At 39.2% G+C, this 25,528-nt stretch overlaps 1 protein-coding gene across 1 annotated transcript in view; it reads left to right on the forward strand.

Annotated features, from left to right (window-relative positions):
- The window catches only part of LOC119918134 (cytidine monophosphate-N-acetylneuraminic acid hydroxylase-like), a 51,657-nt gene that overhangs the window by 14,259 nt on the left and 11,870 nt on the right, over positions 1-25,528 (forward strand). Inside the window, exons 2-13 of the mRNA XM_038738686.1 lie at positions 4,621-4,831; positions 4,913-5,004; positions 6,938-7,047; positions 9,181-9,371; positions 16,178-16,258; positions 16,392-16,458; positions 16,627-16,708; positions 16,789-16,926; positions 17,500-17,635; positions 17,889-18,026; positions 18,440-18,620; positions 19,320-19,436. Of these exons, the coding sequence (XP_038594614.1) occupies positions 4,626-4,831; positions 4,913-5,004; positions 6,938-7,047; positions 9,181-9,371; positions 16,178-16,258; positions 16,392-16,458; positions 16,627-16,708; positions 16,789-16,926; positions 17,500-17,635; positions 17,889-18,026; positions 18,440-18,620; positions 19,320-19,436 (1,539 nt within the window). The 5' untranslated portion in view covers positions 4,621-4,625. The remainder of the gene's footprint in view (positions 1-4,620; positions 4,832-4,912; positions 5,005-6,937; positions 7,048-9,180; positions 9,372-16,177; positions 16,259-16,391; positions 16,459-16,626; positions 16,709-16,788; positions 16,927-17,499; positions 17,636-17,888; positions 18,027-18,439; positions 18,621-19,319; positions 19,437-25,528) is intronic.

Consider the following 25,528-nt stretch of genomic DNA (forward strand, 5'->3'; position numbering starts at 1 on the left):
CTATTAATCATTTTGATAATGAATGACACACAGCTTCTAATATTATACACATTTAAAAGAATCTGATACTTGGACACACTGGTTACATTTTGCATAATTATTTTGTCCACCAGGGGTTCATTTTTTTCACAAATTTGCACATCATAAAATCATTGCATGACCGTTTATTACTACATTTAGTCATTACATTGTTAGAAGATAACCCTCTATCAGAATCAACATCTTGCACTTGTCTAACAGAATGTTGCGTGGACTTACAATTACTGTTGAGAAAGACAGAAAAGGATTCAGGAAAATGTGAGTATATCGGAGAGTTCCCAGGTGGGAGGGGTCTGTGTTTACCACCAACATGGCGGGTCTCTTTTTAATAACTGATTTAGGAAGCTGGTCACTAGCAAATACTCCAAGAAAGACGCCTTGCTTCACTACCATATCAAAGACTTTTGACAGTTCTATTCTATTCATACTGGATTTTTTTTATCAAACACAACAAATTTTGAGTCTTGAGTCTGATAAAAAAGATTTCCATGTTTTTGGATATTGTATTTCTATCAAACCCACCTCGTATGCTGATTTAAAGTGTAAAGGCTTGGATAGTTTTGTTCTAAAGTTTGCTATTGTATTGCCTGAGTAAAAAAAATGCAGACGAGTTGCTGGGCAGGGTGACAAAAATCCTCTGTTTCCATTTATACATGTGTTTGTAATCTGCTAAGGTAGCTGAATGACCTGGTGACTAATGACTAACACCATGTCCCTGCCTTGACTTTTCTTTCTAGATAAAATCTTTTCTATTTTAAACGTTTTGTTTTTATCTATAATAACTTTTTGCATCTCTTGCTCACAAAATGTTCCCTGTAATATTTCGCCGTCATAGTCTTTTAACCTGTAAACAGGAGGGTCCCTTGACGCACATTCTTTTACAGTGAAATATTCATCAGTATAATTTTGCTCCTAACCCTTTTTAAAAGGGCTGCATAGTTTTGAAATTCTTAAAGTATTGTCCACCTTATATTTAAAAAGAATTACTCTTTTATCTTTTGTTTTATACAAGTTGTTAAATACGATATCTTCAGTGTCTTTTGTTACATCGGTTTCATTTTAATACTACGATGATAACTATGATTGTAGGAGGTGAATAAATCCTGCAATATATCTACATATCGTTTAGAATTATTGGCTGTTAAATAACGCCACATTTTAGATTTCAGAGTCCTGTTAAAGTGCTCTACTACAGATGCCTTAGTCTCATTTGATGTGGTAAAGTGTACGATACTATTAATTTTCATTAACGCCTCAAAATCTTTGTTTAGGAACTCTTTTCCCTCGCCTGTTTGAATTTTATGCAGTATTCTACCTTCAACTAAGATATCTTTAAAGGACGCTGTGACGCATTTACCACTCTTATTTTTTAAACAATGCACCCATGCGTTTTTTGAAAACAAATCTATACACGTTAATAAATAGCGTACCCCATCATTTTCAGCAGAATAAGCAGACATGTCAACTAAATCTAGCTGGAATTGCCAATCTATTGAATTCACTAAAACCTTGTTTCTCTTAAAATGCACTGGAGCCGTCTTGTGTAGAGTATAGGCATCTTGCTTCATGAGCCAGTTTTCTACGTCTGAATCTGCGTACCGAACCCCAGTAGTGTCAAATATGGCCTTTTTTTTTTTTGCTTGCCTCCGTAACCCTCTGCATTTTCTGTCGTATAGTATATATTCCTCATCACCTCCTCCATGATCTTTGTTACAGAATTAAGCTTCTGCGTAATTTCTGTCCTTTGATATAAAAGAAGGGCAGTGTGTGAATGCATGTGTGAGGTTGTTTTCTGCTCCATTTGTCTGTATATGCATAATACACACATGTTTGTATAGCTTTTGTTGCAGTATATTGTATAAATAATAAGCTGCGGTTACCTGTATAATACCGCTAGCAGTAGTGTTGGGAGATGTGTTCTTGTCGCAACAGTCCAGAGCGTCCAAACAGGCACCCTTAAATCGCTTGTACCTGCTCTTGTCCTCTTCTGATTTTTCTTCAGGAATGAGAAATGTTAAATTTCTTTTCCCCATTTCTTTGCCATAGTCATCCACCCATGAGTTATCGATAACGTCTTGCTGGAGTAAAATATTTAGGGCTGCTCGATAGATCCTCACCCGCTGCACATGTCCTCGTACCTGCACAAAACATTTTAATTAGAACAATGTCACCGTCAGCCCCGTCATGGAGGTCTTTGAGGTTCTCTGCGGTGTTGTTTTTTGTTCATCTTCCTTGTCCTCAGGACTGAAAAGTTTTCTTTTGATTCCTACATAGCTAACATAAGGTTTATACCATCTGAATAATTTATCAATGTGTGAGAAGACATCAAGGGTTCTATCCCATTCTCTCCACTGGACCACCACTGGGTAGCCTTTTTGTTGCTCTGGGGTCCCCATCCTTGCATTGTGAATGATAGAATCGTTCTTGCATGATCTAAAAAAGATGTAGGATTCTGGGTCGTAGACTTCAAGGTCTGTTTCTACACGGCAGAGCTCTCCAGGCACAGAGCCGCACCATTGTGTGGTATAGACTCCTTTTCTGTGACATGATGATTGTGAAACAAGCTACCACATGCCATGAAAGTTAGTTTCTGGTTAGTGTTGATATTGTCGTTTTAACAGTCAGGGCATCGAGTCTTATCTCAGCTTCACCAGAGGCAGTAAGTTTTTATCTAACTGCCCAAAACCACAGTTAGGGAAAGCAAACCTTTCACTGCCTCCTTTGGGGTTGCTTCAGCTGTCTGTTGAGGGTTGTTATCTCAACCCCCCCCCCCCCCCTACTGGCTGATCACTACAATGTAAAGCAACAAATTATAAAACTCACTATAGAACAAGGCATATTGGATAGATACCATACCTGGACGTATTGGTGTCTGAGTTCCTTGACCCGCTCACTGTTCCTTTCAAAAGGAACTGTGTACAACTGTTTCATCCGATCTCTGTGTTTGCTCAGAGTCCGAGCAATGGTGGTCAGGCTAATGCTTTCCACATTGTAAAATACCACGTTGTCCTCAACAATTCTGGTCTGAATTTCTCTCAGTTTTATTACATTGTCAACAATGACCAGTCCTACAATGACATGCTCTTGGTCTTCACTGAGGAGTTTTCCTCTTCCCCCAGAGGGAGGAAGACGTTGCGTCCTAGAGGAACAAAAATACAACATACTGTTTTTGCATTGGGACTGGTGGCCTACTAACTTTACTGTAATGATAGAGGAAGCCCATTTGAAATTACTGTAATTGCTCACCTGTTGGTTTGTTGAAAAGTCCAGATAATGGAAGCCACGGTAGACCGTCTGAGATTAGGCTGAACTCTTTCACCAGCCTCTCTCATCGATAGACCATGGTTTATCACATGATCTATGATGGTTGCTCTTATTTCATTAGTGACAACAGCTTTGAACACCACCACGCAATCCTACTCCTCTCCCCCTACCTCTCCTTCTCCCTCTCCCCGGTTCTGGTCTAATTAATCCTCTCCCTGGATGAGCTACTACTCTCCCTGGCCCAACTATTTGTCTGCCTTGTCTAGACATTATTTTTTCTTTCTTTACACCTCTGTGTTGGTCTGTATCCACATTGAATAAACTCAGTCCAGAAAGTCTCCTTTATACTGCATTGTGTATGTAATTGAAAGAACTTCCACACCTGCCTATGTCTCTGGTTGAGATTGGAATTAGCTGTGGTTGATCTATTTTACCCAAATTACAATAAATCAGCTATTTCTTAATGTTTCATTGATATGCTCATTAAGAAATGCTTATCAGCTGTTTCAATATAGATTTTGAGCTTCTTTTATTGCAGAAGTTGAGGCTTTATGCAATATTTAAGGTTTTGATCACAAGGTCTTCATTTCTGACATGTTGTGTGTAAGCATTTGTAAATAACACAACAAACATCCATAGTTTTGGTATTGGGTAAGATTGTACCTAAAGAAAAACTTACAGCATATTTTTATACCATTAACACAATTCATGTGTAAACAACATGAATTGTGTTAATGGTATGAACAAACCGATGTGGGGCTAACTGTTTAGAGTTTTGAAAATGTGACTATAGATTGGACAAAAGGATGTTAGCGGTTGTAAAAAAATAAAATGTAACTAGCAGCTGTTCCATGGTTTTTATGGAAGGAAGTCAGTTATATTATACTCCGTCTCTCTGACTCTGCGCCCAATCTCCCATCTCCAGTCTATTCTCCATCTTCTGTCGCTGCAAATAGTCTCTTTCAGCCACACTAATAAGTACATTCTGTTTTCAAAAAGTCAATAGAAGTGAGCATTTAAGCAGTTTGCATCAAAATAGGAGGCTATTCTGACATCCTGCAAAGAGATTCAAGCAGAAACTCTCCATAAACTCACAAGTTCAATGGATGCAAGAATTGTGAAGGTGATATCAAAGAAGGGATCCTATGTTAACATGTAACTTGCCCTGTTAAGATGTGCTTGATTTAAATCACTTTTGATTTCAGTAAATTTGATCTCCTTATGCTGAAAATTCAACAAATGACCATTTTCAGTAACTTTTTAAAAAACTTTTTAACTCCACTTGAAATTTCATTTTTATTTGATCTGTTGTCTTAGAAATAATGGCCTCTCAAATAGCAATGGTGTTGCTATCACTGGACAGTGAAGAAGTCGGCTCACTCAAAGAGGGAGTCAATTTAAAGAAAAACCCAGAGGACGGTAAATGCTACATCATATACAAGAGCAACACTGGCCTTAAAGCGTGCAAGAACCAATGCAAACACCAAGGAGGGTTATTCATCAAAGACATCGAAGATCTGGATGGCAGGTGAGCATTCTCACAGCTTACATCCGGTATCATGATGTGTCAGTCAAACCTTTATTTACAGACAGGTTGCTGTTTTCACAGGATTGTTAAATGCACTAAACACAACTGGAAGTTAAATGTGTCCACAATGAAATATGTGAATCCACCAGACAGCTTTCTGCAGGATGAGCTAGGTAAGTTCTGCCATGTGTTTAGATGTAAGTATTTTAAAGTGCAGGGGAAAAAAGACAATTTAAAGGGGCACTCCACCATTTTAATGTCATTTCGTCATGGCCTTGGAGACTACTATAGGTTTCAGGAAACTCAGGATGTCTTAAACAGGATTGTTTATTGAAGCCTGGCAGGGGAGACAACAGCAATACAGTGTGAACACAGTGTAGTCCCAAACCAAATCAAAACAGTGTCTCTTGGTCCACAATATTTATCACTTTGCTATGCCATTAGAGTCTAAGAAGTATCCCATACAGGGTCATTCTTTACTGGCCTAAATATGTGTTCTCTGCTGGAAACTATTATATATTTATACTATTTGTATCATGGTCCAGCAGTTTCTCCAGGAAATGAAATTAGGATAATCTATGTGTGCTGGACAAACTCTATTATGGCTTATTTTGCAATTTTTAGTTTTTTTAATCATTCATTGTCATTGTATTTTGATAAATCTACATAAATACTTTGAAATATATCCAATCTCAGTGCCGAAAAAGGCATTTTATGCATTGCATAAAGAGGTAGTCATAAAGACATTTTACTGCACTGTTGGACCACACCTCTTCAATGGCTGTGCGCACATAGATTAGCCTAATCTCATTTCCTGGAAAACTCTGGGCCATGATTTAATGACTGAATGAATGAATGTTTCCAGCAGAGAACACAGTGACACAAAAGCCAATCTAGAGCTAGAGCTAGAGCTCTTGTTAGAAACATTAGAAAGATTTGCAGTGTTTCTCTAAATTTTACCAGAACAGTCTGGGGCCTGCATTATAAGGTCCACTGTCTTCTGGGATTGCAGGAGCTGGCAGGTTTCCACACGTGGGAGAACTTAAACATATACTGACCAAATCATCACTACTTAAACCATTTGTCTGCCCTCCTATTGTGTGTCTATTGTGCCGCTGGCTATGTGGAGCCAACAGGGAACATAAATAGACTTTGAGTACTACTTTGCATGGAGCTGCAACTGCAACACTGTGTCCCCAAACAAAACCATCCCTCAGTGCCACAAGTTCTCTGCCTCAGTCTACACTTCTAGACTTGATAGCTCATCAGCTCTGAGGAGCGTTTTAGTATCCTTTTTTTTTCTCATCACTCATTTCCAGCAGCAGCAGACAAACTTTGATAATCCGACTTTGCTCAGCACCAAACAGCAGACAGCTGGTGAACATAGTGGAACATTAAGCAGCTAAAGAGACATATTTCTCAGGAGTTGGAGGAAAACAAAACAGAGCAAAAAGGAGAGTGAATATTGGACATGATGAATACTGTAACTGTATAAAATACAGTCCGAACAGTCACCACAATGGTAAGAGTAGGGACAGAGTACAAGTCAAAACTCTAAACAAATCTATACTGCATGGTTCTGAAACATTTCCCTTCTTGCTTGGGAAGTACCTACATTATGTATTCATTGACAGGAGGGTCATGGAAGTTCCTGGACACCAAAGATGTCTGCAAACACTCACATCCTATTCCGTATTTATCTGTGTAAATACATTTTATTATATATGTGACAGATGGGGTTGGTGTAGAAGGGAAAGAGTTGCGTGCGTTCACTGGTATTGCTTCACTGGTGAAGAAAAACCTGTTCTGTAGTATCAGTCAACTGGAAACGAGCTGGGGGTTTTTATAGATAACACGATGAGGTAATCTGGTGTTCCATTTTGAGTTACTGTTCAAAATGAAATCCCTCTTATTATAAATGTAAGTATTTTCGTCTTCTTGAAAGTTAAAGGAGTGTGCAATCTTGATTAATTCTGTAATGACTATGTAAAGTTCAACGTGGAGCTGTGAGTCTAAATAAAATGGACTTGTTATTTTATCTTTTATAAATATCAGAACAGTGTAACCCATATCTGCAAATGAGCATTTATGTTATGTCACGCACAGAAGTAGAGATCTTGGATGATGGGGGGCTTCAGTTGGTCGAGTTGAGCCCCATGGACCCCTGGCTCGCTGACCCTCGAGAGCCTCTGGAGCTCCAGGAAGGAGAAGTGAAAGTATGTATCCAGCTGTTCTCACAGTCTAATTTTTTACACCTTATTGCACATTAATGCTATGTAAAAAGGTGAAATATTGACATTTTTGACACAATTTAGTCTCACATTCAAGGTCTGCAGCAGAAAAGCTTAACAACCATTAAAAATTGCATTTATATCTATGTGTTGTAACACTCTTGTAAGCACAATGAAATTGTTGATAGGTAGATTTATTTTGTCACAACACAACAGGTGAAATTTCATTTGTAACTCCTGCTACATAGCAGATATTATAAATTAATATAAAAGCAATTATAAAAATGGTAAACAGAAATAAACTATTTTCAGTGGAGCAGTGTAAATGCCTCACCCATGGATGTGCAGAGCCCTCCGGTCCTGGGCCGTGCTCATCCCATTCCAGTTTGTGATGTTTCCAGTCAGGAGGCTTTCTATTGCTATACCTCTGTAAAAGCTGACAAGAACTTGGCGTGGGAATTTGGCCTTCTTAAGCTTCCTCAAGAAGCCGTTTCTGAGCTTTCTTCACCAGCGTGGAGATGTGAGACGACCATGTCAGGTTCTCTGTGAGGCTGATTCCCAGGAACCTGAAACTGTTCACCTGCTCCAGCTCAGTACCACTGATGTAGACAGGAGTGTGTGTCTTTATCTCCTTCCTGAAATCAATGATCAGCTCCTTGGTGTTGCTGACGTTGAATAGTAGGTTGTTCTGAGCACCACTCTGCAAGATTATGAAATTTCCTCCCGACATGAAGTCTCATCGTTGTTTGAAATTCGTCCGATGATGGTGGTGCCATCCGCAAACTTCACAACAGAGTTCTCTCCATATGGGGGGATGCAGTCGTGGATGTAGAGCTGAACAGAAGGGGCCAGAGCACACAGCCCTGGGGGGCTCCGGTGTTAGAGCACTAGAGTGGAAGAGGTGAGTCCACCAATCCGAACTGATTGGGGTCTGTTTGTGAGGAAGTCCAGTGTCCAGTTGCAGAGTGTTGAGTTTGCTGATCAGTTTCATGGGGAGATTGTGTTGAATGCTGAGCTGAAATCCACAAACAGCTTTCTGATGTCTTGAAGCAGGTGGGAACCCTCTCCTGAGACAGTGAGATGTTGAAAATGTCAGTAATAACATCAACTAGCTGATTGGCACAGGTTTTTAATACACCGCCAGGGACGTTATCAGGCCCAGCTGATTTACTCATATTCACTCTCAGCAGGATTCCTCACATCTGCTGTGGATGCTGACAGTGGCCGGTCCTCTGGAGGTGGAGTAGACTTTACAGCTGACTCCTTGTTGAGGAGATCAGAGCGAGCATAAAAGGTGTTAAGTTCATCTGGTAATGTGGCCTCACACATGATGGGGGAGCTCCTGCTTTTGTAGCCTGGGATGTTTTTGATGGCCTGCCACATATCTTTGGTGTTGTTGGTGTTGAGGTCTCTCTCCAGTCTCTGCTGATGTCTCCGCTTTGCCTCCTTGATGCCCTTTGCTCTCCTTTTTTGGCTCTGGATAGATCCCTCACCTCTCCATTCATCCAGGCCTTCTGATTGGGGAATGATTTTATCGTCTTAGTGGTCACCACATCATCAACACGTTTACTGATGTATGATGATATTGATGATGTATATTCCTCAAGGTTGATGTGGCTCTCCTGGGCGGCAGCCTCTCTGAACACACTCCAATCAGTGCTCCCAAAACAGTCCTGCAGAGCTGCTGGAGCCTCATCTGTCCACACTTTGACTGTTTTTGTTTGTTGGCTTGACCCTTTGACCCTTGACCGTTTGAGCACCAAGCATCATTTATGTAGATACACAGTCCTCCTCCCCTCATCTTACCAGACTCCAGAGTCCTGTCTGCACGGAATTAACTCCTCCTCAAGTCTGACACCTTCCTCTGGTACACTTCTATGCAGCCAGCTCTCGGTAAAGATAGGGGAACAGCAGTCTCTCTGCTGATTGAGCCAGTCCCCAGATTTTACATTCCAATATTTATATTGAATGATGATGACTATGCGTCCACACAGTAGCCACCTCTATTTACAGTTTTGTCATATTATCATTTCCAGATCTGTCTGCGGTGACAAAACAGAATTATCAAGGTAATAATGTGACATCTGCCACATGTAAAGTTGTGAACTTCCCTCCCAGGTGACGTACTTCACCCACGCCTGCATGGAGCTGCAGCTCGGACAGAGGCGGTTCATGTTCGACCCTTGGTTGAAGGGTCCTGCATTTGCCAGAGGCTGGTGGCTCCTCCATGAGCCTCCAGCAGACTCACTGGACAGACTGTGTGCAGCGGATCTCATCTACATCAGCCACATGCACTCTGACCACCTCAGGTAAACTCTGGCAATGTTGTTAAATCAATAACCTCAAAAACTGTCATGTGGTGTCACTAACACTTGTCCTGAAAAGCTGGCACACAAGTGCGTCACTTTGTGTTGAAAACATTCATGACTTGCTAACCCTCCCATTTTACACTGCACTCCCCCTGCTTCATAGCAGCTCACAGCAGGTTAATGTCACGGTAGTTGGGTGTTGGAAGCTGCTGACAGACGTAACTGTAGATTTATTTGGCAGTTCTAGTGAACAGTCCACATTTGTCTCTAGTTCATCACTTCTAAATATTCTCTAAAATCACGTAATGTTACAGACACAAAGTTAATGCTGTGTTTATCAGTGGAGGAGCGCTAACGTTGATGAGTCGTTAAACTATAGACGGTATGCGCATGATGTCACAGAATACATTTACGCTCACTGAGTGGCAGAAAGATGAGCAGCAGTGTTAGCTTAAATCAGTTAAAACACAAACAACACATCTAAAATGGGAAAGAGCTGGACCACTGTTTTTTTGGAAAGTAGTTAGGATCACTGTCGAGTCCGACTGCCTTTAATTTGAGCAAATAATCACTTGTTTTCCTCCCAGTCTGCTGAACACAGCCATGGTAACAGATGTTTTGCCACTCAGTCCAGCCTGTTCCGGAAGGGGGAGTGATATCAATGCACCTATAGTTTCTGGTGTATTCTAAATATATCTGTGAGCTGCCTGTAAATGCTCCGTATTTGTATAGCGCCTTTCTAGTCTTTTCGACCACTCAAAGCTACATCTACATTCACCAGTCATATACTGGCGGAAGGGGCAATTCGGGGTTCAGTATCTTGCCCAAGTAGGCAACCTGGAGGAGCCAACCTTCCGATTCTCTGCCATTTTATTAACATAATCCATTTAGGTAAAGGTTTTATAGCCCACATACAGTACATACCAGCTTTCAATATCGGCCTGTTCTAAGTGTAGTTATTATAGTAAAGGGGTCTACTATCCAAATCATTCTCAAAATCTAAATATAGGCTTTTTTTCTCACTTTAATATTGGCATCGCCATTGGCCCCCAAAAACCCATATCCGTCGGGCTCTAATGCGATATATTGGTTTCACGAGAACAAGATGAAAAGATCCTTAAACAATGTTTTAATATATTCAATGCCTAGATAAATGAGGGCAGGTCCGGGGGTACCTCCCCCAGGAAATTTTGATCATTAAACACTTCAGTTCATGCATTCTGATGAAAGTTTCTGCACCAGTTTATGGTAGAAATGTTTTATATAAAAGGAAACATAAAATTCAGGTAGCATGTGACATTTTAATACATATAAATAGAACAGAATCCAAGTCAGTGCAGCTCTCGGTCATTCTGTGATGCCTTTAGATCGGTTTCCCCTGTAGATCAGCTTTTCTCATGTAATATCATACATGTTGAGGTAGTACATATGTAGACATGATTTAGTCTTCCCTCCTCTTTTGTCATGTTCATAGGGAGAGAACAGAAAACTTGGCCAAAAGAAGCTGTGTCTGGAAGTTAGTAAAGTTACTGATTGGTGCTGCACGTTTGTTGTCATTTTATAATCAGTAGCTTGTTTTTTTTAGCTTAACATTTATTTCTTCTACATTTTAATTGCATTGCATGTTTTCTTAGTATGCAAATACACCTTTCTAAAGGCATTTTCATTAGTTATTTAACAGCAAGCTATATTTCAGAACCTTTGTTGTTTTTTTTAATAAATTATGCTTTAAAAAGTGGTAGGGACATGTCCCCAGTGTAAATGATACCTATGCTGACACCTGACTAACATTCATGCCTGCAGAGTGAGCAACCTCATAGTTTACTGAAGTAAACCAAGACAACACCGTAAATATTTTAACACAAGCAGCAACAACAGAACTTGGATTCCTGGCAATGCCCTTTTAGACATGCACCATGTTGTGCAAATATGATGCAGATCTGACAAAGCATAAATTCAGATGTTTAACATATCAGCATTATGTTGTAGTTTTTTCGGCATCATTTTGATCTCTTTATTGCAGTTAAATCACAGCAAAATGTTTATTTTATTTAGTAAACCAGGTTGTGTGTAACCGCGTAAACTCGCGTTTACTTTCTTTGTATGTGAACACCAGGTATTCCAGCGATCATACTCGAAATAAAATTTGCATTTGGTCTGAATGCACAATAAGTCTCATGTCTGAATAAGTGCTTGAGTTACTGTAACATTAAAGTCACAACTGTGATCACTACAAGAGACCTAATAACATTTCTGTAAAAACTTCACACGGCACAAGTCTGAATTGAATGTCTTCAGAATAATGTAAAGGCCACAGCAGCAAAAGAACTCTCAGTATGTTCAGCACTTAATCATAATCTTTGCACAAAGCAAATTAAATCAATAAACAGGTAATGAACCAATTTTTAATTGCTTATGGTTGTCATCTTATGTCAGATCAGTGTATGAAAACCCTTGCAGTGCAGGAAAAAACAGGTAAAAAGAAAACCCTCCTAGAATCCAACCACCGCATCTTTCACCTGAGAGAACCTGCCGAAGCCTCTCTCCACTGCTTGTTTGGGAGGGTGTAAGCGCCATTTATTAGGAGCAAGTTTGTTTATGTTATAACATTTATTACTCTTTCATTCTTGTGTTTATTTTGGTATTTCGGTGCAACTTATGTATTGGAACTCTTATTTTGAAGTTTTGAAGGAAGCTGTAAAAAAAAATAAAATAAATGAGTGTGGACGGCAGACTAACAAGGTTGTTTTACCGTCGTTTGTTCTCTCCGGGCCAACTCAACGCGTAAAACTGTCTTACGTCGTTCATACAATGTGGTTATGATGACAGAAGTAAGTTTAGTTGAAGTTTATAATTCCAAACAATTAAGTTTGTTACTACATTAAGTAAAACAACCTGCTCAACAGCAAGATGACGACGACGGCGATGACAACACGTCGCAAGAGCCACCACCTTCCCAAGAACAGAACAGACCTGGACAAGAGTAAAGCTTCAGATAAGTGCCCAAAGAACTGCAGGAAAGAAGTTAAAAGGAAACATGAGGACAAGAGTTTTGAAACAGTAAAGAATGCTGTTATGCTGCAGAAGCGTGCTAAAATGAGGGTGCTGCCCAACTTCTTGTGAGAATAAGACGACTAGAATGTTTTGGTCGTCAGAAGATGATATTCATTACGAAAGCCTGGTGAGCTTTATGTCATAGACCATCATTTGTGAACATTTGTCGAACTAGAAGTCGTGCCATAATGGCGGACGATTCACACGACGCAAAGTCAAGAGCTCAGAGCTGCTGCAGCCGGAGTAGCCAAAAGAAGGCGCCAAAGTACACCGAAAAGGGTCTGGAAGAACAAGTTAGCAGGCTTATAGGTGCAAGATGATCCAAGTTGTCACAGTTAACATAAAAAAGGAGCAAGATTGAAAGACTAATGAAAGATAATGAAAATCCGGACATTGTTGATGAACATTTAAATGAATCCTCAAAACTGCTAGAAGAGTTTGCTCATTCAAATGATGATGTACTGTTGCTGTAACCTGATGATGAACACGATGCTGATCAGATGTATTGGTTCAAGCCAAAAATGGAACACTTCAGCAGTTTCATAACTGATGGTAAAACATGGATAGCTACATCAAGGCGACAACATCAGGAGGATGACAGCGTGTCTGTAGCTGCCACACCAGCGGAGAGGAAGTCTGCAGTAAAAAGCACAACGAGCTCAGCTAGTTGCCGCTGTTCAAGATCATCCAAAGTCTCCATATCATCGGTGCGACAGAAGGAACAAGCAGAACGTGCTGCCTTACTTGCACGTGCAGCATCACTAAAACAGAGGCAGGCGTTAGACATCAAAGAATGCAAATTAAAGGAAAACAAGGAACAACTTGAGATAGCTATTGCTGCTTCTACGTCAAAAATACAAGTGTTGGAAAACAGTGAGTATGACAACTGCAAAGGTGATGTAGGTATTCATCCTGAGACTGTCTTACCAGGAATGCCACAGCTACGTAACCAACAGCCTATGGTAAATTATGAGCACATTGGCCAATTAAAGGCAGATGATCTTCAAGTGAAACATGAAACTGACACACAACAATCTTATGTTAACAGAAGTAATGTTGAAACAAAATGATATCACTGAGATGTTAGTCAAACGGCAAAGACTGTCACATATGCCCCAGAGAGATGTGTCTCTTTTCAGTGGCGATACACTTGAGTTCAAAGCTTTCATAAGAGCATATGATCATACCATTCATGACAAAGCTGATAGTGACAGCGACAGGTTATATTACCTAGAGCATTTACATTGACATACCTGAGATCTACACCCACAAAGATATTCCTGTGTCCAAAGAGAACATTCCAGTGCCTGAAGATTTGGAAAACTGGCCACATGTGCAAGGAATCCAGCTTCCACACATAGATGCAGACATTGGACTTGTAATAGGATGTGATGTACACAAGGCTATGGAACCATGGGAAGTAATTCACAGTAAGGATAATGGTCCATATGCAGTTCGAACAATCCTGGGTTGGGTCATCAATGGTCCTCTCAGGAGAGACAGTTACAACACTCCATCTGAAAGTATTGTATTGTGTTTCTGTGAATCGCATTTCTATTGCTAGTGTGGAGAACCTGTTGGTACAGCAGATTGAACTAACTTACTAATCTGTTTTTAACACGATTCAGGCAAGACCATGTAGCTTTAATGTCAGACATAGAAGCTATCTACCACCAAGTACGTGTACCACCTGAAGATAGTGACCTGCTGCGCTTCCTCTGGTGGCCAGAGGGAAACTTGAAGAAACCTCTGCAAGAATACAAAATGGTGGTCCACTTGTTTGGGGCCACATCCTTCCCCAGCTGTGCAAACTTCGCACTGAGGAAGGCGACTGAAGATGCTAAGGAAAACATGGCTCCTGGAGTCGAAGAATGAGGAAAACATACAAAAGAAGGCCAACGAGGTCTGTCAGGCTGTTCTGCCGGAGAAGAAGAACAGGCTGTTGTCTAGGGACCCCTGGTGTCTAGGGGTGTAGGGGGCCATAAACATATAGGCGTATACATACATACAGGCAGGTAACAAACATAAACAAAAAGAGGGTGGATGAGGGTGCTGTGAAAATAACAAACCAAGTTAATAAAAGAGGTCCTCAAAAGGAGGACTGTGCCTGACTATATATTTAAACAAGGTGGATTCTTACTAAGAAATACAAAGAGCACATGATAGTAAACAAGGTGAAAGCAGTGTCGTTCAGAATAATGCACAGATATTACCCTGCTCATCATTACATGGTTAAATTTAAAAGAGACATCAATACAAACTGTTCTTTTTGGGAAGACCACCTAGAAACTGTTTTGCACCTCTTTTGGTATTGCACACACACCAGAACATTTTGGCAAAACCTCAGCAGATTCATCAATGACTATATTTATAAAGACTTTGCCTTATTGTGGGAGAATGTAGTATTTTGCTTTAATAGAAGTCAAAGTAAAGAATAGATGCACTTCATTATAAAAGTATTAATTCTTTTGGCAAAATTTCACATTCATAAATGAAAATTAAAAAATTAAAAAACCTAATTTTGTACTTTTTCTCCATGAAGTTGTAAATTATATAAATCTGATTTCTGGCCCCAACAACAAAAAGGCAGTTTAAACTATCAACATCTGGTTCTCTTTCTCTTTGTAATGGCCTATAAGCTTCCCTGGCAAAACTGTATTGTATATTATTATGTATATTTTGGTAAGTCACTTGTTATCTATATCCTATTTTTGCAATAAAGATGACTTAAAAAAAAAGGACAAAAAAGCCAAAGCGGGAAACATATTTCAGCCAATCATGTGCTTCAGGAAAAACGGGGGCAAAGTTGTCAAACTTTCAGCGATTTTTATCAGATTTTAATGCTGATTCTATTCATGTAGTTTTTATGTCCCGGTGAACAGTGAAAGTGCAGTTCTGGCTCTCTCCCCATTCATTGTGTTGACAAGATAGCTGATGAGTGGCATGACTTGCCTAAAAGGACTTTGTTCTGCACAACGGTGTGGGGCCGTAACCACACGCCAGTCAGTATCTGCAACAAATTCCTCCCTAGCTAAGTATACACGTAAATAGCAAATAGCACTTCATTTTCTGTTTCATGGAAACTTTCTGCTTAAAGTAATCCCTGTATGTAATCCCTGTTTTTACAAGATTTACATATAATTTGATTACGCCTTTCATTTTCTGTACTGTAAACTACAGTTAGCCTACTTTAGGTGTGTGTCACTGCCCTCTGGTATATTTGGTTGTGGTTGCTTGCATGTTCATGTATTTGTTAGGCAGGGCTGAGTGGCAGTGGGCCCACAGTTTCTTTCGCTTTTTTGTTTATGATTTTTCCCACCAACACCTGCACACCATATTTCCCACACATCCACTCATGTACAGCACTGACCTTACTGCCATCCCATCCCTTTTTGCAATTTGTTTATGTTTTTGTGAATAAACCGGTAATTTAAGGGAATTTCGGTGTCCCTCCTTTGTTTGCCTTGGAACTTTGCGTCTGTCATGAAAAATATTGCTTACGTGTGTATTTGTATGTGCATACATCTATTATTGTTCATATGGTGTGCCGAGCTGGTTCACTCAAAACGCAGATGAAAGGGGATCATGGAAAACTGGTTTATCTACATAATTATGCTCTCGCACAGTGTGATAGTCTTATAGTTATAGTCTTATATTTTTAACTTAAAATTCATTTAAATATCAACAGACGGTTTGTAAAAGAATGTCTAATGCCATACACGGAGTCATCTGACCTTTCCTATCTTTTCTAGTTACCCCACACTGAAAGTCTTGTCAGAGAGGAGGCCAGATGTCCCCATTTATGTTGGTGACACAGTGAGACCTGTCTTTTGGTTAGTAAAGTCATGGAGCTCAGTTTAATCCATTACATCTTGTTAATTTGACACATGTTTCACATTTGAAACATGTTTTAAGTTACAATTATTCCATTTTATACATGTCCCTCTTTCTGTCTTGATGCAACAGGTATTTGGAGCAAAGCCGAGTCAAGCTGACCAACATCAACATTGTTCCTTTTGGTGTCTGGCAAGATGTAAGTAACTGCTGCTCACATCTGGTCCTTTTATAATGACATTACAAAATGAAAATCATTTAAAATTTTAAAATATAAATTGCTCTAATGAAATACAAATAATAAAACTCTGTTACAGCAAAAAATAGCAATACTGTAACCATTCACTGATCTCTCCCCTGGCTTCAGATTGACGAACACCTGAGATTCATGATCCTGATGGATGGTGTACATCCTGAAATGGACACCTGCATCATTGTTGAATATAAAGGTTAGTGCTTTTCAGTGATGTTCATATTTTAAATACCAACATACATATGATGGATTGTTTAAAAGTGTTTTTGATCACAGGTCACATGATCCTGAACACTGTGGACTGCACCAGACCAAACGGGGGCAAGCTGCCTCTGAATGTGGACTTAATGTTGAGTGACTTTGCTGGGGGTGCATCTGGATTCCCCATGACCTTTTATGGAGGGAAATACAGTGGTGAGGCTCATCTAAGTGTTTGGGAATTTGTCCTGCCCCGGTGTCCCGGGCAGTGCCCCTGTTTTGCCTCACTGTCAGGGGGGCTGCTGACTCTATTTCTTTTTATTGCTATTGTTATCATAGGGTTTTTTTGTTTAGCTTTTTTTTCCACTTGTAACTCCCCACCAGCCTCTTTGCCTCTCTCTATTATGTATCCAATAGGCATCCCTCTTCCTTGACAATATGGGACGCATTACATACACACACATATACAAGCACATACACACGCACATGTACCTACACACGCAAGATTAAGTAATTTTGTTGCTGCTGTTGATATTGTTGTCATGTACCTGTTTCTTTTGTCTTTTCTCTCTTCTTGTTCCCTTTGTATCGTCATGTCTATGTTGTGTATTTTGTCTTGCAATAAAAATAAATAAATAGATAAGTGATTGGGAATTTCGCATCACTGCACACCGCAGTGTAGATAAGTTGGAATATTTTTGACACATCGTGAGTTTGACAGTTTAGTCTATCAAATTTGGTGTATACCACAGCGCTGACATAAAGATGATGGTGTTTGTCTGTACGCAGATTCCTGGAAGGCAGAGTTTGTCAAGAATGAAAGGAAGAAGCTGCTGAATTACAAAGCTCAGCTGGTGAAGTCCCTGAAGCCGAGGATCTACTGCCCATTCGCTGGCTATTTTGTGGAGGCTCATCCATCAGACAGGTAAAGTTTGTACAGAGGGATTGACCAGGACCTATACTATATCAATAGATGATAAATAATTAACAGCCGAAGAGAAATGGGTTTGAATAATGTCAGACTTGGTTAATAGTTGATAGGCAGTTTATCTTGGAAAGTAATATAATATGACTAAACAGTAACAGGTACAAAGCTGGCATATTGGTATTCTTGGGTCCATCTAAAAGTTAATGTTTGTATATGTTCCTACTGTGTGTGTGTGTGTGTGTGTACACAGATACATTAAGGATACAAATACTAAAAACAGTGCAGAGGACCTCAATGCGCTCATCAATAAGCATGCACCAGACATCAAGACATGGACGCCAAAGCCAGGCGCTGTGCTGGACCTCGGCCTCGCTCTGAGAGACCCCACTACAGGTTGACAACACCTTTGTGTGTATGCGTGTGTATGTTTTATCCCATGTCATCAACTTGTTGGTGTAACTAAACTGACATGCAGCCTCAGTCTTTTAGCACAATATTTTTTATGTAGGCATTAATTATATATTTAAGACCTTTTTACGTGGTCCTTGTTTCAAAAAAAGTTAGTTGGAGATCATGTTTTCAATCCAGCCCACAGAGTTGGCATTAAGATTAAATGAGAAGCTGCTTTCGTCTACCTCTATCTAAAATCCCTGCATTGCCTCAAAAATGACTAAGATTTTTGAATGGTAAATCTGCCTGTTATCACTGAAAACTGTACCTTTAGAACTGCACACATGAATACCTATAAATTTAATTAAAGTTTAATCTACTATTTGAATATTTCCTTTACTACACTACCAAACATAGTGAAGCCATCACCAATCCCCCAGCCAGTGCAAAAATCTACAAGGACAGCTGGGATTTCGACTTGTATGTGGATGAACTGAACAGCGCCATCACCTCTGAGATATTTAAACATCGAAGCTGGATCCAGTTTTATTACACCTGGGCAGGCTTTCAAAACTACAACCTTGTTGTGCGGGTAAATATACTCTACAAGCAAGATCCCCTCTGTTCTTTTCTAACATGTACTGCAGACACTTCTGGCTCTTCCTGTGCATAAATTCTTCTGAGTTCTCTCATTTTCTTTGGTGGCACGATACTTGGCCTGGCCTGAGGGTCTTCGGTGCAGTAATTGCAACATTCTCAGTTCAATTCAAGCCAGTGATCTTTGTTGTCATCCCCTGTCTCTCCCCTGATTTCCTGTCACACCTCTACTTGCTCTGCTATAAAAAAGAATTATTTAAAAAAACACATATAGTTGGAAGTTTGGGGAAACTATGCAATTCCATTTTTAAGGGCCAGTTTACCCAAATTATAAAAACAAAACACTTTTAGCCTTGCAGATAAGAGCTTTTGAGATTTCACTTACCACACCCAAGACAATGGGATAGATGCCGACTGGAAAATGTCTCTGGATAATTCACAGACCTCGCTGGGAACATTTTTCAAAAGAACCTTCGACGAGGAAATATTCCCTATGAAAACTGATCATGCAACATTGAGATTTTAAAAGCTAGCACTCTGGTCTGTTTCCATATCACCTCTTCCTTTCCTTCCAGCTTTGAGTGCTCCTCCTCAGCTGCTTTTCAGGAACTGGCTGAGCCTCACTTCCTTTCTTTCTATTGCCAACTTGTTCAAATTGGATGTCTGTTTGATGAAATGCAAATGTATATTCAAGGTGATTGAGACAGATGACGACTTTGAACCCCTTACTGATGGCTACGACTACTTGGTGGACTTTATGGATCTGTCATTCCCCAGCAAGAGGCCTGACAGAGAGCACTGCTACGTAGAGGTGAGACATTGTGAAGCACCAGGCAAACTACTCTCAGCAGCATAAACGAGTTAATCCAGTTGGAAATATCTACAACCATGTATTAAAAATTACTAAAGGAAAAAGAGAGGTTGGATTATAGTTTTGTCACCTTGTTTGGGCAACCTGTTTTTGGATCTTTGCTTTGTTTGGGCTATATTATCTTTAGATTTACTTAACGTTCACCTTGACAATCTAACTCCTGGAAAGAAAGTGAATAAGAATATTTTCCAAAATGTCTAATTATTCCTTTAAAACAACATTCTGGAAGATTTGGTGTGATTTGGGGTCCCTACCGTTTCAGAGTGTAGGCCTAATTCACCGCTGTCGTAAATAGGACCAGCTGTCCATGTGCAGATTAAATTGCTTACTCAAAAACAACCAAGTTAACAACTTTGCTAACACAAGCCGTGTTTCCATCAATGTTTTTTAATGCGCATTTTGAAGTATCGCATTGGAAAAGGTTGATGGAAACGGCAAAATTCGAGGGGAAAAAATCCTTAATAAAAAGGTTTTGCTTGAGGTGGTTTTTGCCTTTGTTGAAAAACTGTTAATGGGCTAAATGGGAGATGGAAACACTTTTGCCGAATAAGTTCTGATGTAGCGAACTTGTAACTCATGTCTGATCAGCTGTTTCCGCTGTCGCCGTCTTGCCGGCATATCACACGGAGACATGGCTGGTAGCAGTTTGCCCGCTTGAAACACATTCCTGAGGACCTCTCTCCATTTTTCTCGGATCAATGGCCCTCAGTTCCATGGGACTGCTTTTGTTTCTGGTTTGGAACCCATACGTCTTGTTTATTACAGCTATATGTAACGTCAACTACTGACGTAACTACGCATGCAACTACGTTGCCTGGTTTATTCGCTCCAAACCAGCTGATGGAAACGCACCTATTTCGCATGAACTTTTTTCTTTCTTTTTTGCGACAGTTCAAAGTCTGCTTAAAATTCGCATGAATTTGGTTACACAGGAATGGCTACAGCCATCAAGCAATTGCAACAACACAAGACATAGCAATATTTAGGGCCCTATGAGTTCCTTAATGCGGAAATTGGAATCAACTATAAAACCCAGAATTTGCCAAAATATGGATGTAATATATAGAAAACATGTGTTTCCCTAGAATTACAAGTATTTTTTTCACAGCACTTAAGCAAAACAAACATAAAAACAATACTGCTATGTTTGGGTCTCATATACATGCACGCTGTTCAGGGTTTCCACTATGTATATTTTGCAGTGGTGGGCTGCCACTGCGTCAGAATTTTATGAAGTCACTTTTAGTTTGACACATCAGTGAAGACGTGATTAATAAGAAAACTAATGTTGAAATAAACTGTCCTGGGGCTAAAGACTGTAGTGTATATTATCAGGCTGCGGCCTCTGCCTGCTCCCTGTTAACTCCTACATACACACACACAAACGCGCAAACACACGGCAGCCAGCTGCAGTGGAGACAGTGAAGGTAAATCCAAATTACTTGGCCTGACGACAGCTACGCTCATTATTATACAAGTATGTGCAATACAACATTCGTTAGTAAAAAGCCAATACTTAGAATACACCTGTTCAACAAGTACAAAAACATAGATTGTGATATTTTAATCTGCTCTGTCCACACTCTGTCATCCTCTGTTTTACCCAAGCACAGCACGCTTGGCAATTACCCGAATGTTACAAGCAAGCTAAGTTGAAAGCTCGCTAACTGTTTAGCTTAGTTTGCCACAGACCTTAAAATCTGGCACATTCTTGTAGTAAACTGCGGGCTGAGACAAACCAGCCGCTCCCCCTTCTACAGGCAGCAACGTTACCTGCAAAGCAGAGAGAAAGGAGGAGGACTGATGTCTGAGTTCATCATTCTTTCTGTCTGTCACTAAGTATTGTGATGTCAGATAGTTTATATAATGACTTAACCGTTGTAGAAAGAACATTTAGTTATATTTAAATGGTTTCTGTATCTTGGGGGATGCAGTTATTTGACAGGCTGTAGGGGGGAACGACATTATGTGGGTGCACGTTATATCATAAAAAACACTGAAGGGTGGATGGGTCAAGTACACAGGTCATGTGACTTCACACCAACATTGAAAACTATATTCATCATTTATATCAAAATCCATAATGCCAGTGTACGTGGACAAAGACACTGGCCATGTAGTAAGTGTTGTTATTTTAAATTTTCATGTTCATTAGCCTAACTGTTGAGATTTTTTCTTACATAATAGTATTTTTTTTTGTGTTGCCTTGTTGAGTCCTGCAGCAGTAGGGGTAAACCGGTGCAAAAGTAACAAGGCGATTTTCTCAGAGGCCTGACTGCATTTGCAGTCCAAGCTGTGACAGCACCTTCAGCACACAACCCTTGATGGAGCTGCCAAATATCGCATGATTTCGTCATCGTTTCCCGCAGCTGTCTTCAGAAAACTGTTTGAGCACAGCAAGTAAATTTCTGAAGCGGGACTGTTTTTCGAATTACAAGTTGTGTCTCTCGTTTCATGTGTCACAGTAAGGATTAATCTACAGGTTATATAGTGCTTTAACACACTTTAAAGTTTGCCCTGTCAGAGTTATTCAGTGTAAAAATAAATCGTGTTGATATGTCTGTCTCGCTACACCTGACCAAAAGAAGTGTTTCTTTTGTCCCGCTGCTATGTGGTGACTTTTCTGTGTGTTGCAGCATTTATTAAAACATGTTTATATTATACCAACAGAATATGCCAATAGGGTGGGTCATAGAGACAGAGGTCTGATTCTGCCAGATGTTTATGAGGAGGCGTTTCTGGACATCTATATTACAAACATTAGTCTCAGGTCAGCTGATAAAGTCTCATGCCATATGCCATGCGCTTTGTTCCGATAATGCAGGAGGAGGGCAGAGATAATTGTGGAGAAGACTAGACCACAGGTACAGATCACATTATTAAGTCTTCTTCTTGGACTAGGAGAGGAAGCTGCATGCCTATATTGAGAGAGCGGCTGATCTTTATTTTGGCCTGTCTCCTAAGGAGGTCAGTGTAGTAGGTGTCAGTAAAAAGCACTCAAAATGCAATCACTCATACTGTTCTTACTAAAACAAGTTTAAATTAATTTCAAAATGTTCTGTTAATAGCTGTTTAATTTTTATCTTAATTTTATTGTTTTCATTTTTGTCTAAATTACGTTTCATTTTTTCACTGTTTCTGAAACTGCTGCAACATGCAAATATCAGTGTGCAGGATCAGTAAAGTCTCAACTTATTTTAATCATGTCAGGTTCATAAACAATATCCATGTAACCATTTACTCCCTGTTTTAGGTGCACACATTTGCATATTTATATTATATATTTATAATATATCCTTAATATAACATGAAATATTCTAAACAATTCAAGTTTAAGGTTCAAGGTTACTTTTGAAACTGAATATTTTTATTATTATTATAATTATTATTTTTTTAAAGATAAAGGACAAAAGATGTTTGCACTTACACATTAACAAGGTCACAGTCATGTTTATTTATTAAATACAAGGGTAACACAAAAAATGCAGTTTGTATTGTTGTGTTACTTTTATCCCAGCTGACGGGGTCAATGTGCCACTTATGTTTAAAGTGAAATTATACAGAAGTCGTTCTACATTTCTACAAAATACCACCTGATATTGATAGAACCTGTGAGTTAGTGACCACAGCAAAGATATATCTCAGTCTGAAACATTATCTTTTAAAATCAGGTTTTTCTGAAAAATGGTACTTTCGCCCCTGCTCTCCCCTATGATTGACAATGTTAACAAGGCTGTGGAACCAGAACGATTTCATATATACATCAGGGGAGAACCAGTGGTTAATAATTGTTTTCTTTGCAGACGTAAACTCAGCGAATACCATTTTATACTGAATTTGCTTGAAGGTAATGTCAGAGCCATCATTAAGCAGGCAAAAAGCAGGATTAGGAACATAAACAATATGATATACAAAAACCCCCAATAAAACATTTTGTGACCTCCCATAAAACTTGTGGGTTAGAGAATTTATTTGTGTTGATATCTAAGAAATCACGTAATTGAGCTTTAAGTGACGCAAAGATGTGTTCAACCACCATCTGGGTGCCCTTGGTTTTGTATTGGGCAGGTAAATGCTACATAAAAACGCTGAGTGGTCAGATAACAGAATAGGTAAGGTAGAGATGGATGTATTTCCTGAAATTAATGCTGGGCTTACAAAAATATAATACAGGTGCTGGTCATATAATTATAATATCATCAAAAAGTTGATTCCATTCAAAAAGTGAAACTTGGATATTATATTCATTCATTACACACAGACTGATATATTTCAAATGTTTATTTCATTTAATTGTGATGATTAAAACTGACAACTAATAAAAATCCCAAATGCCTAATCAAAATGACACTGGATTAGAGCCCCTGCCAAGGTCTCTAATGCTGTTCTATTAAAAAAAAAATGAGATTCTAGCCAGAAATCTGATTCTTTGGTTGATTTTGGTGAGCACCATCTAAGCCACACACTCAACTGATAAAAGATTGTCTAAGACACATCCTAAGTAATTAACAGATTCCTTGGCTTGGAATCTCAGTGTCTCCTACCATTATATTAATGTCTGTGGCCTTCTTTAGCTTATATTTTGATTCAAAGTGTATGGCCTCTGTTTTACCAAGATGGAGTGACAACCTGTTGTCAGAAAACCATCGACTGATATGAAATAATTCCAAGCTCAGGACGTTTTCGACCACAGATTTATCCTTGTGCGATACCATTAATGCAGAATCATCTGCATATAAAAAAAGTTCACATGAGCATGCAGATTTCATATCATTAATATACAATAGAAAAAACTATGGACCTAACACACTTCCCTGGGAGACCCCACATTCTAGGAACAATGGTTTAGATATAATCCCACAGACATCCACTATTTGTTTCCTACCTCAAAGATATGAACCAATCTGTTTTATAGCTAAACTGTCAAATCCCAATGCTTTTAATTTTCTTAATAGAATGGCATGATCAACAGTATCAAATGCCTTTTGGAGGTCTAACATGACCATACCACAGTACTTTCCCCCATCTATCTCTCTCCTGATGTAATCGGTGAGGTAGAGTGTGCAAGTGTCAGTGGAGTGATATGTTCTGAAGTCTGATTGAAATGTATAGAACATATCATTTGAGGAAATATATGTATATCTGCTCATAAATTATCTTCTCTATGACCTTAGATAGCGCACACAGGATGGATATAGGCCAATAATTTCCTGGATCTAACTTACTTCCTTTTTTATAGAAACCCCTTGTTTTAGATAAGAAAGTCTGGACTTGGCTCTCTCCATAGTATCTTAACAGACCCGCCAACTTATTAACCAAGGTTTTCACAACGGTTGTAAAATACATACTGTCAGCTATCCAAGCCTTATCTGGCGTAACCTTTCCTCCAATATCCAGGCACTATACCCTACTCGACTCAGTGACTTCCATAATTTTCGAAGATTATTCCTTTTCCCTAATATTTTGTCATTGTAGTATGTTTTTTTGGCCTCCTCTATGTTTCTATTTCTCTCATTTCTGAGTTTCTTGTACTCTATTAATAAAGATTCATCTTTGGTTTTCCTGTAATCTGAAAAAAAAAAAAGATAATTTCTAGTCCTAGTTGCCTTTAAAATATTGTTGTTCATCCATGGTTAAGTTCTAGTCTTAATTCGCACCATCTTTTCTGGAGCTAGCTTGTTACAGCCTTTAAAAACAAGGTTTTAAAAATCTGCCATGCTTTATCCACATACCTTAGACCAATCTACTATGGATTAGCTAAGGGTAAAATGGTTAATATTATGATTTTATAGAGACCTGACTTTCATAGATTGTGGGAATTGAACACTGTTTTCTTAGCTTTCCTGGTACAAAAAATGATTGAATGATCAATTAAATTCAATTTTCAATTAAATTTTATTTATATAGCGCCAAATCACAACAACAGTTATCTCAGAGCGCTTTCATAAAAGAGCAGGTCTAGACCATAGTCTGTGATATTATTTATAGAAGCCCAACAGTTCCCACCAAGAGCAGCACTAGGCGACAGAGGC

This window comes from Micropterus salmoides, unplaced genomic scaffold, assembly GCF_014851395.1.
Source record: "Micropterus salmoides isolate LMB-PRFRI ecotype aquatic unplaced genomic scaffold, ASM1485139v1 Ms_hic_scaffold_23, whole genome shotgun sequence".
Taxonomy (NCBI): domain Eukaryota; kingdom Metazoa; phylum Chordata; class Actinopteri; order Centrarchiformes; family Centrarchidae; genus Micropterus; species Micropterus salmoides.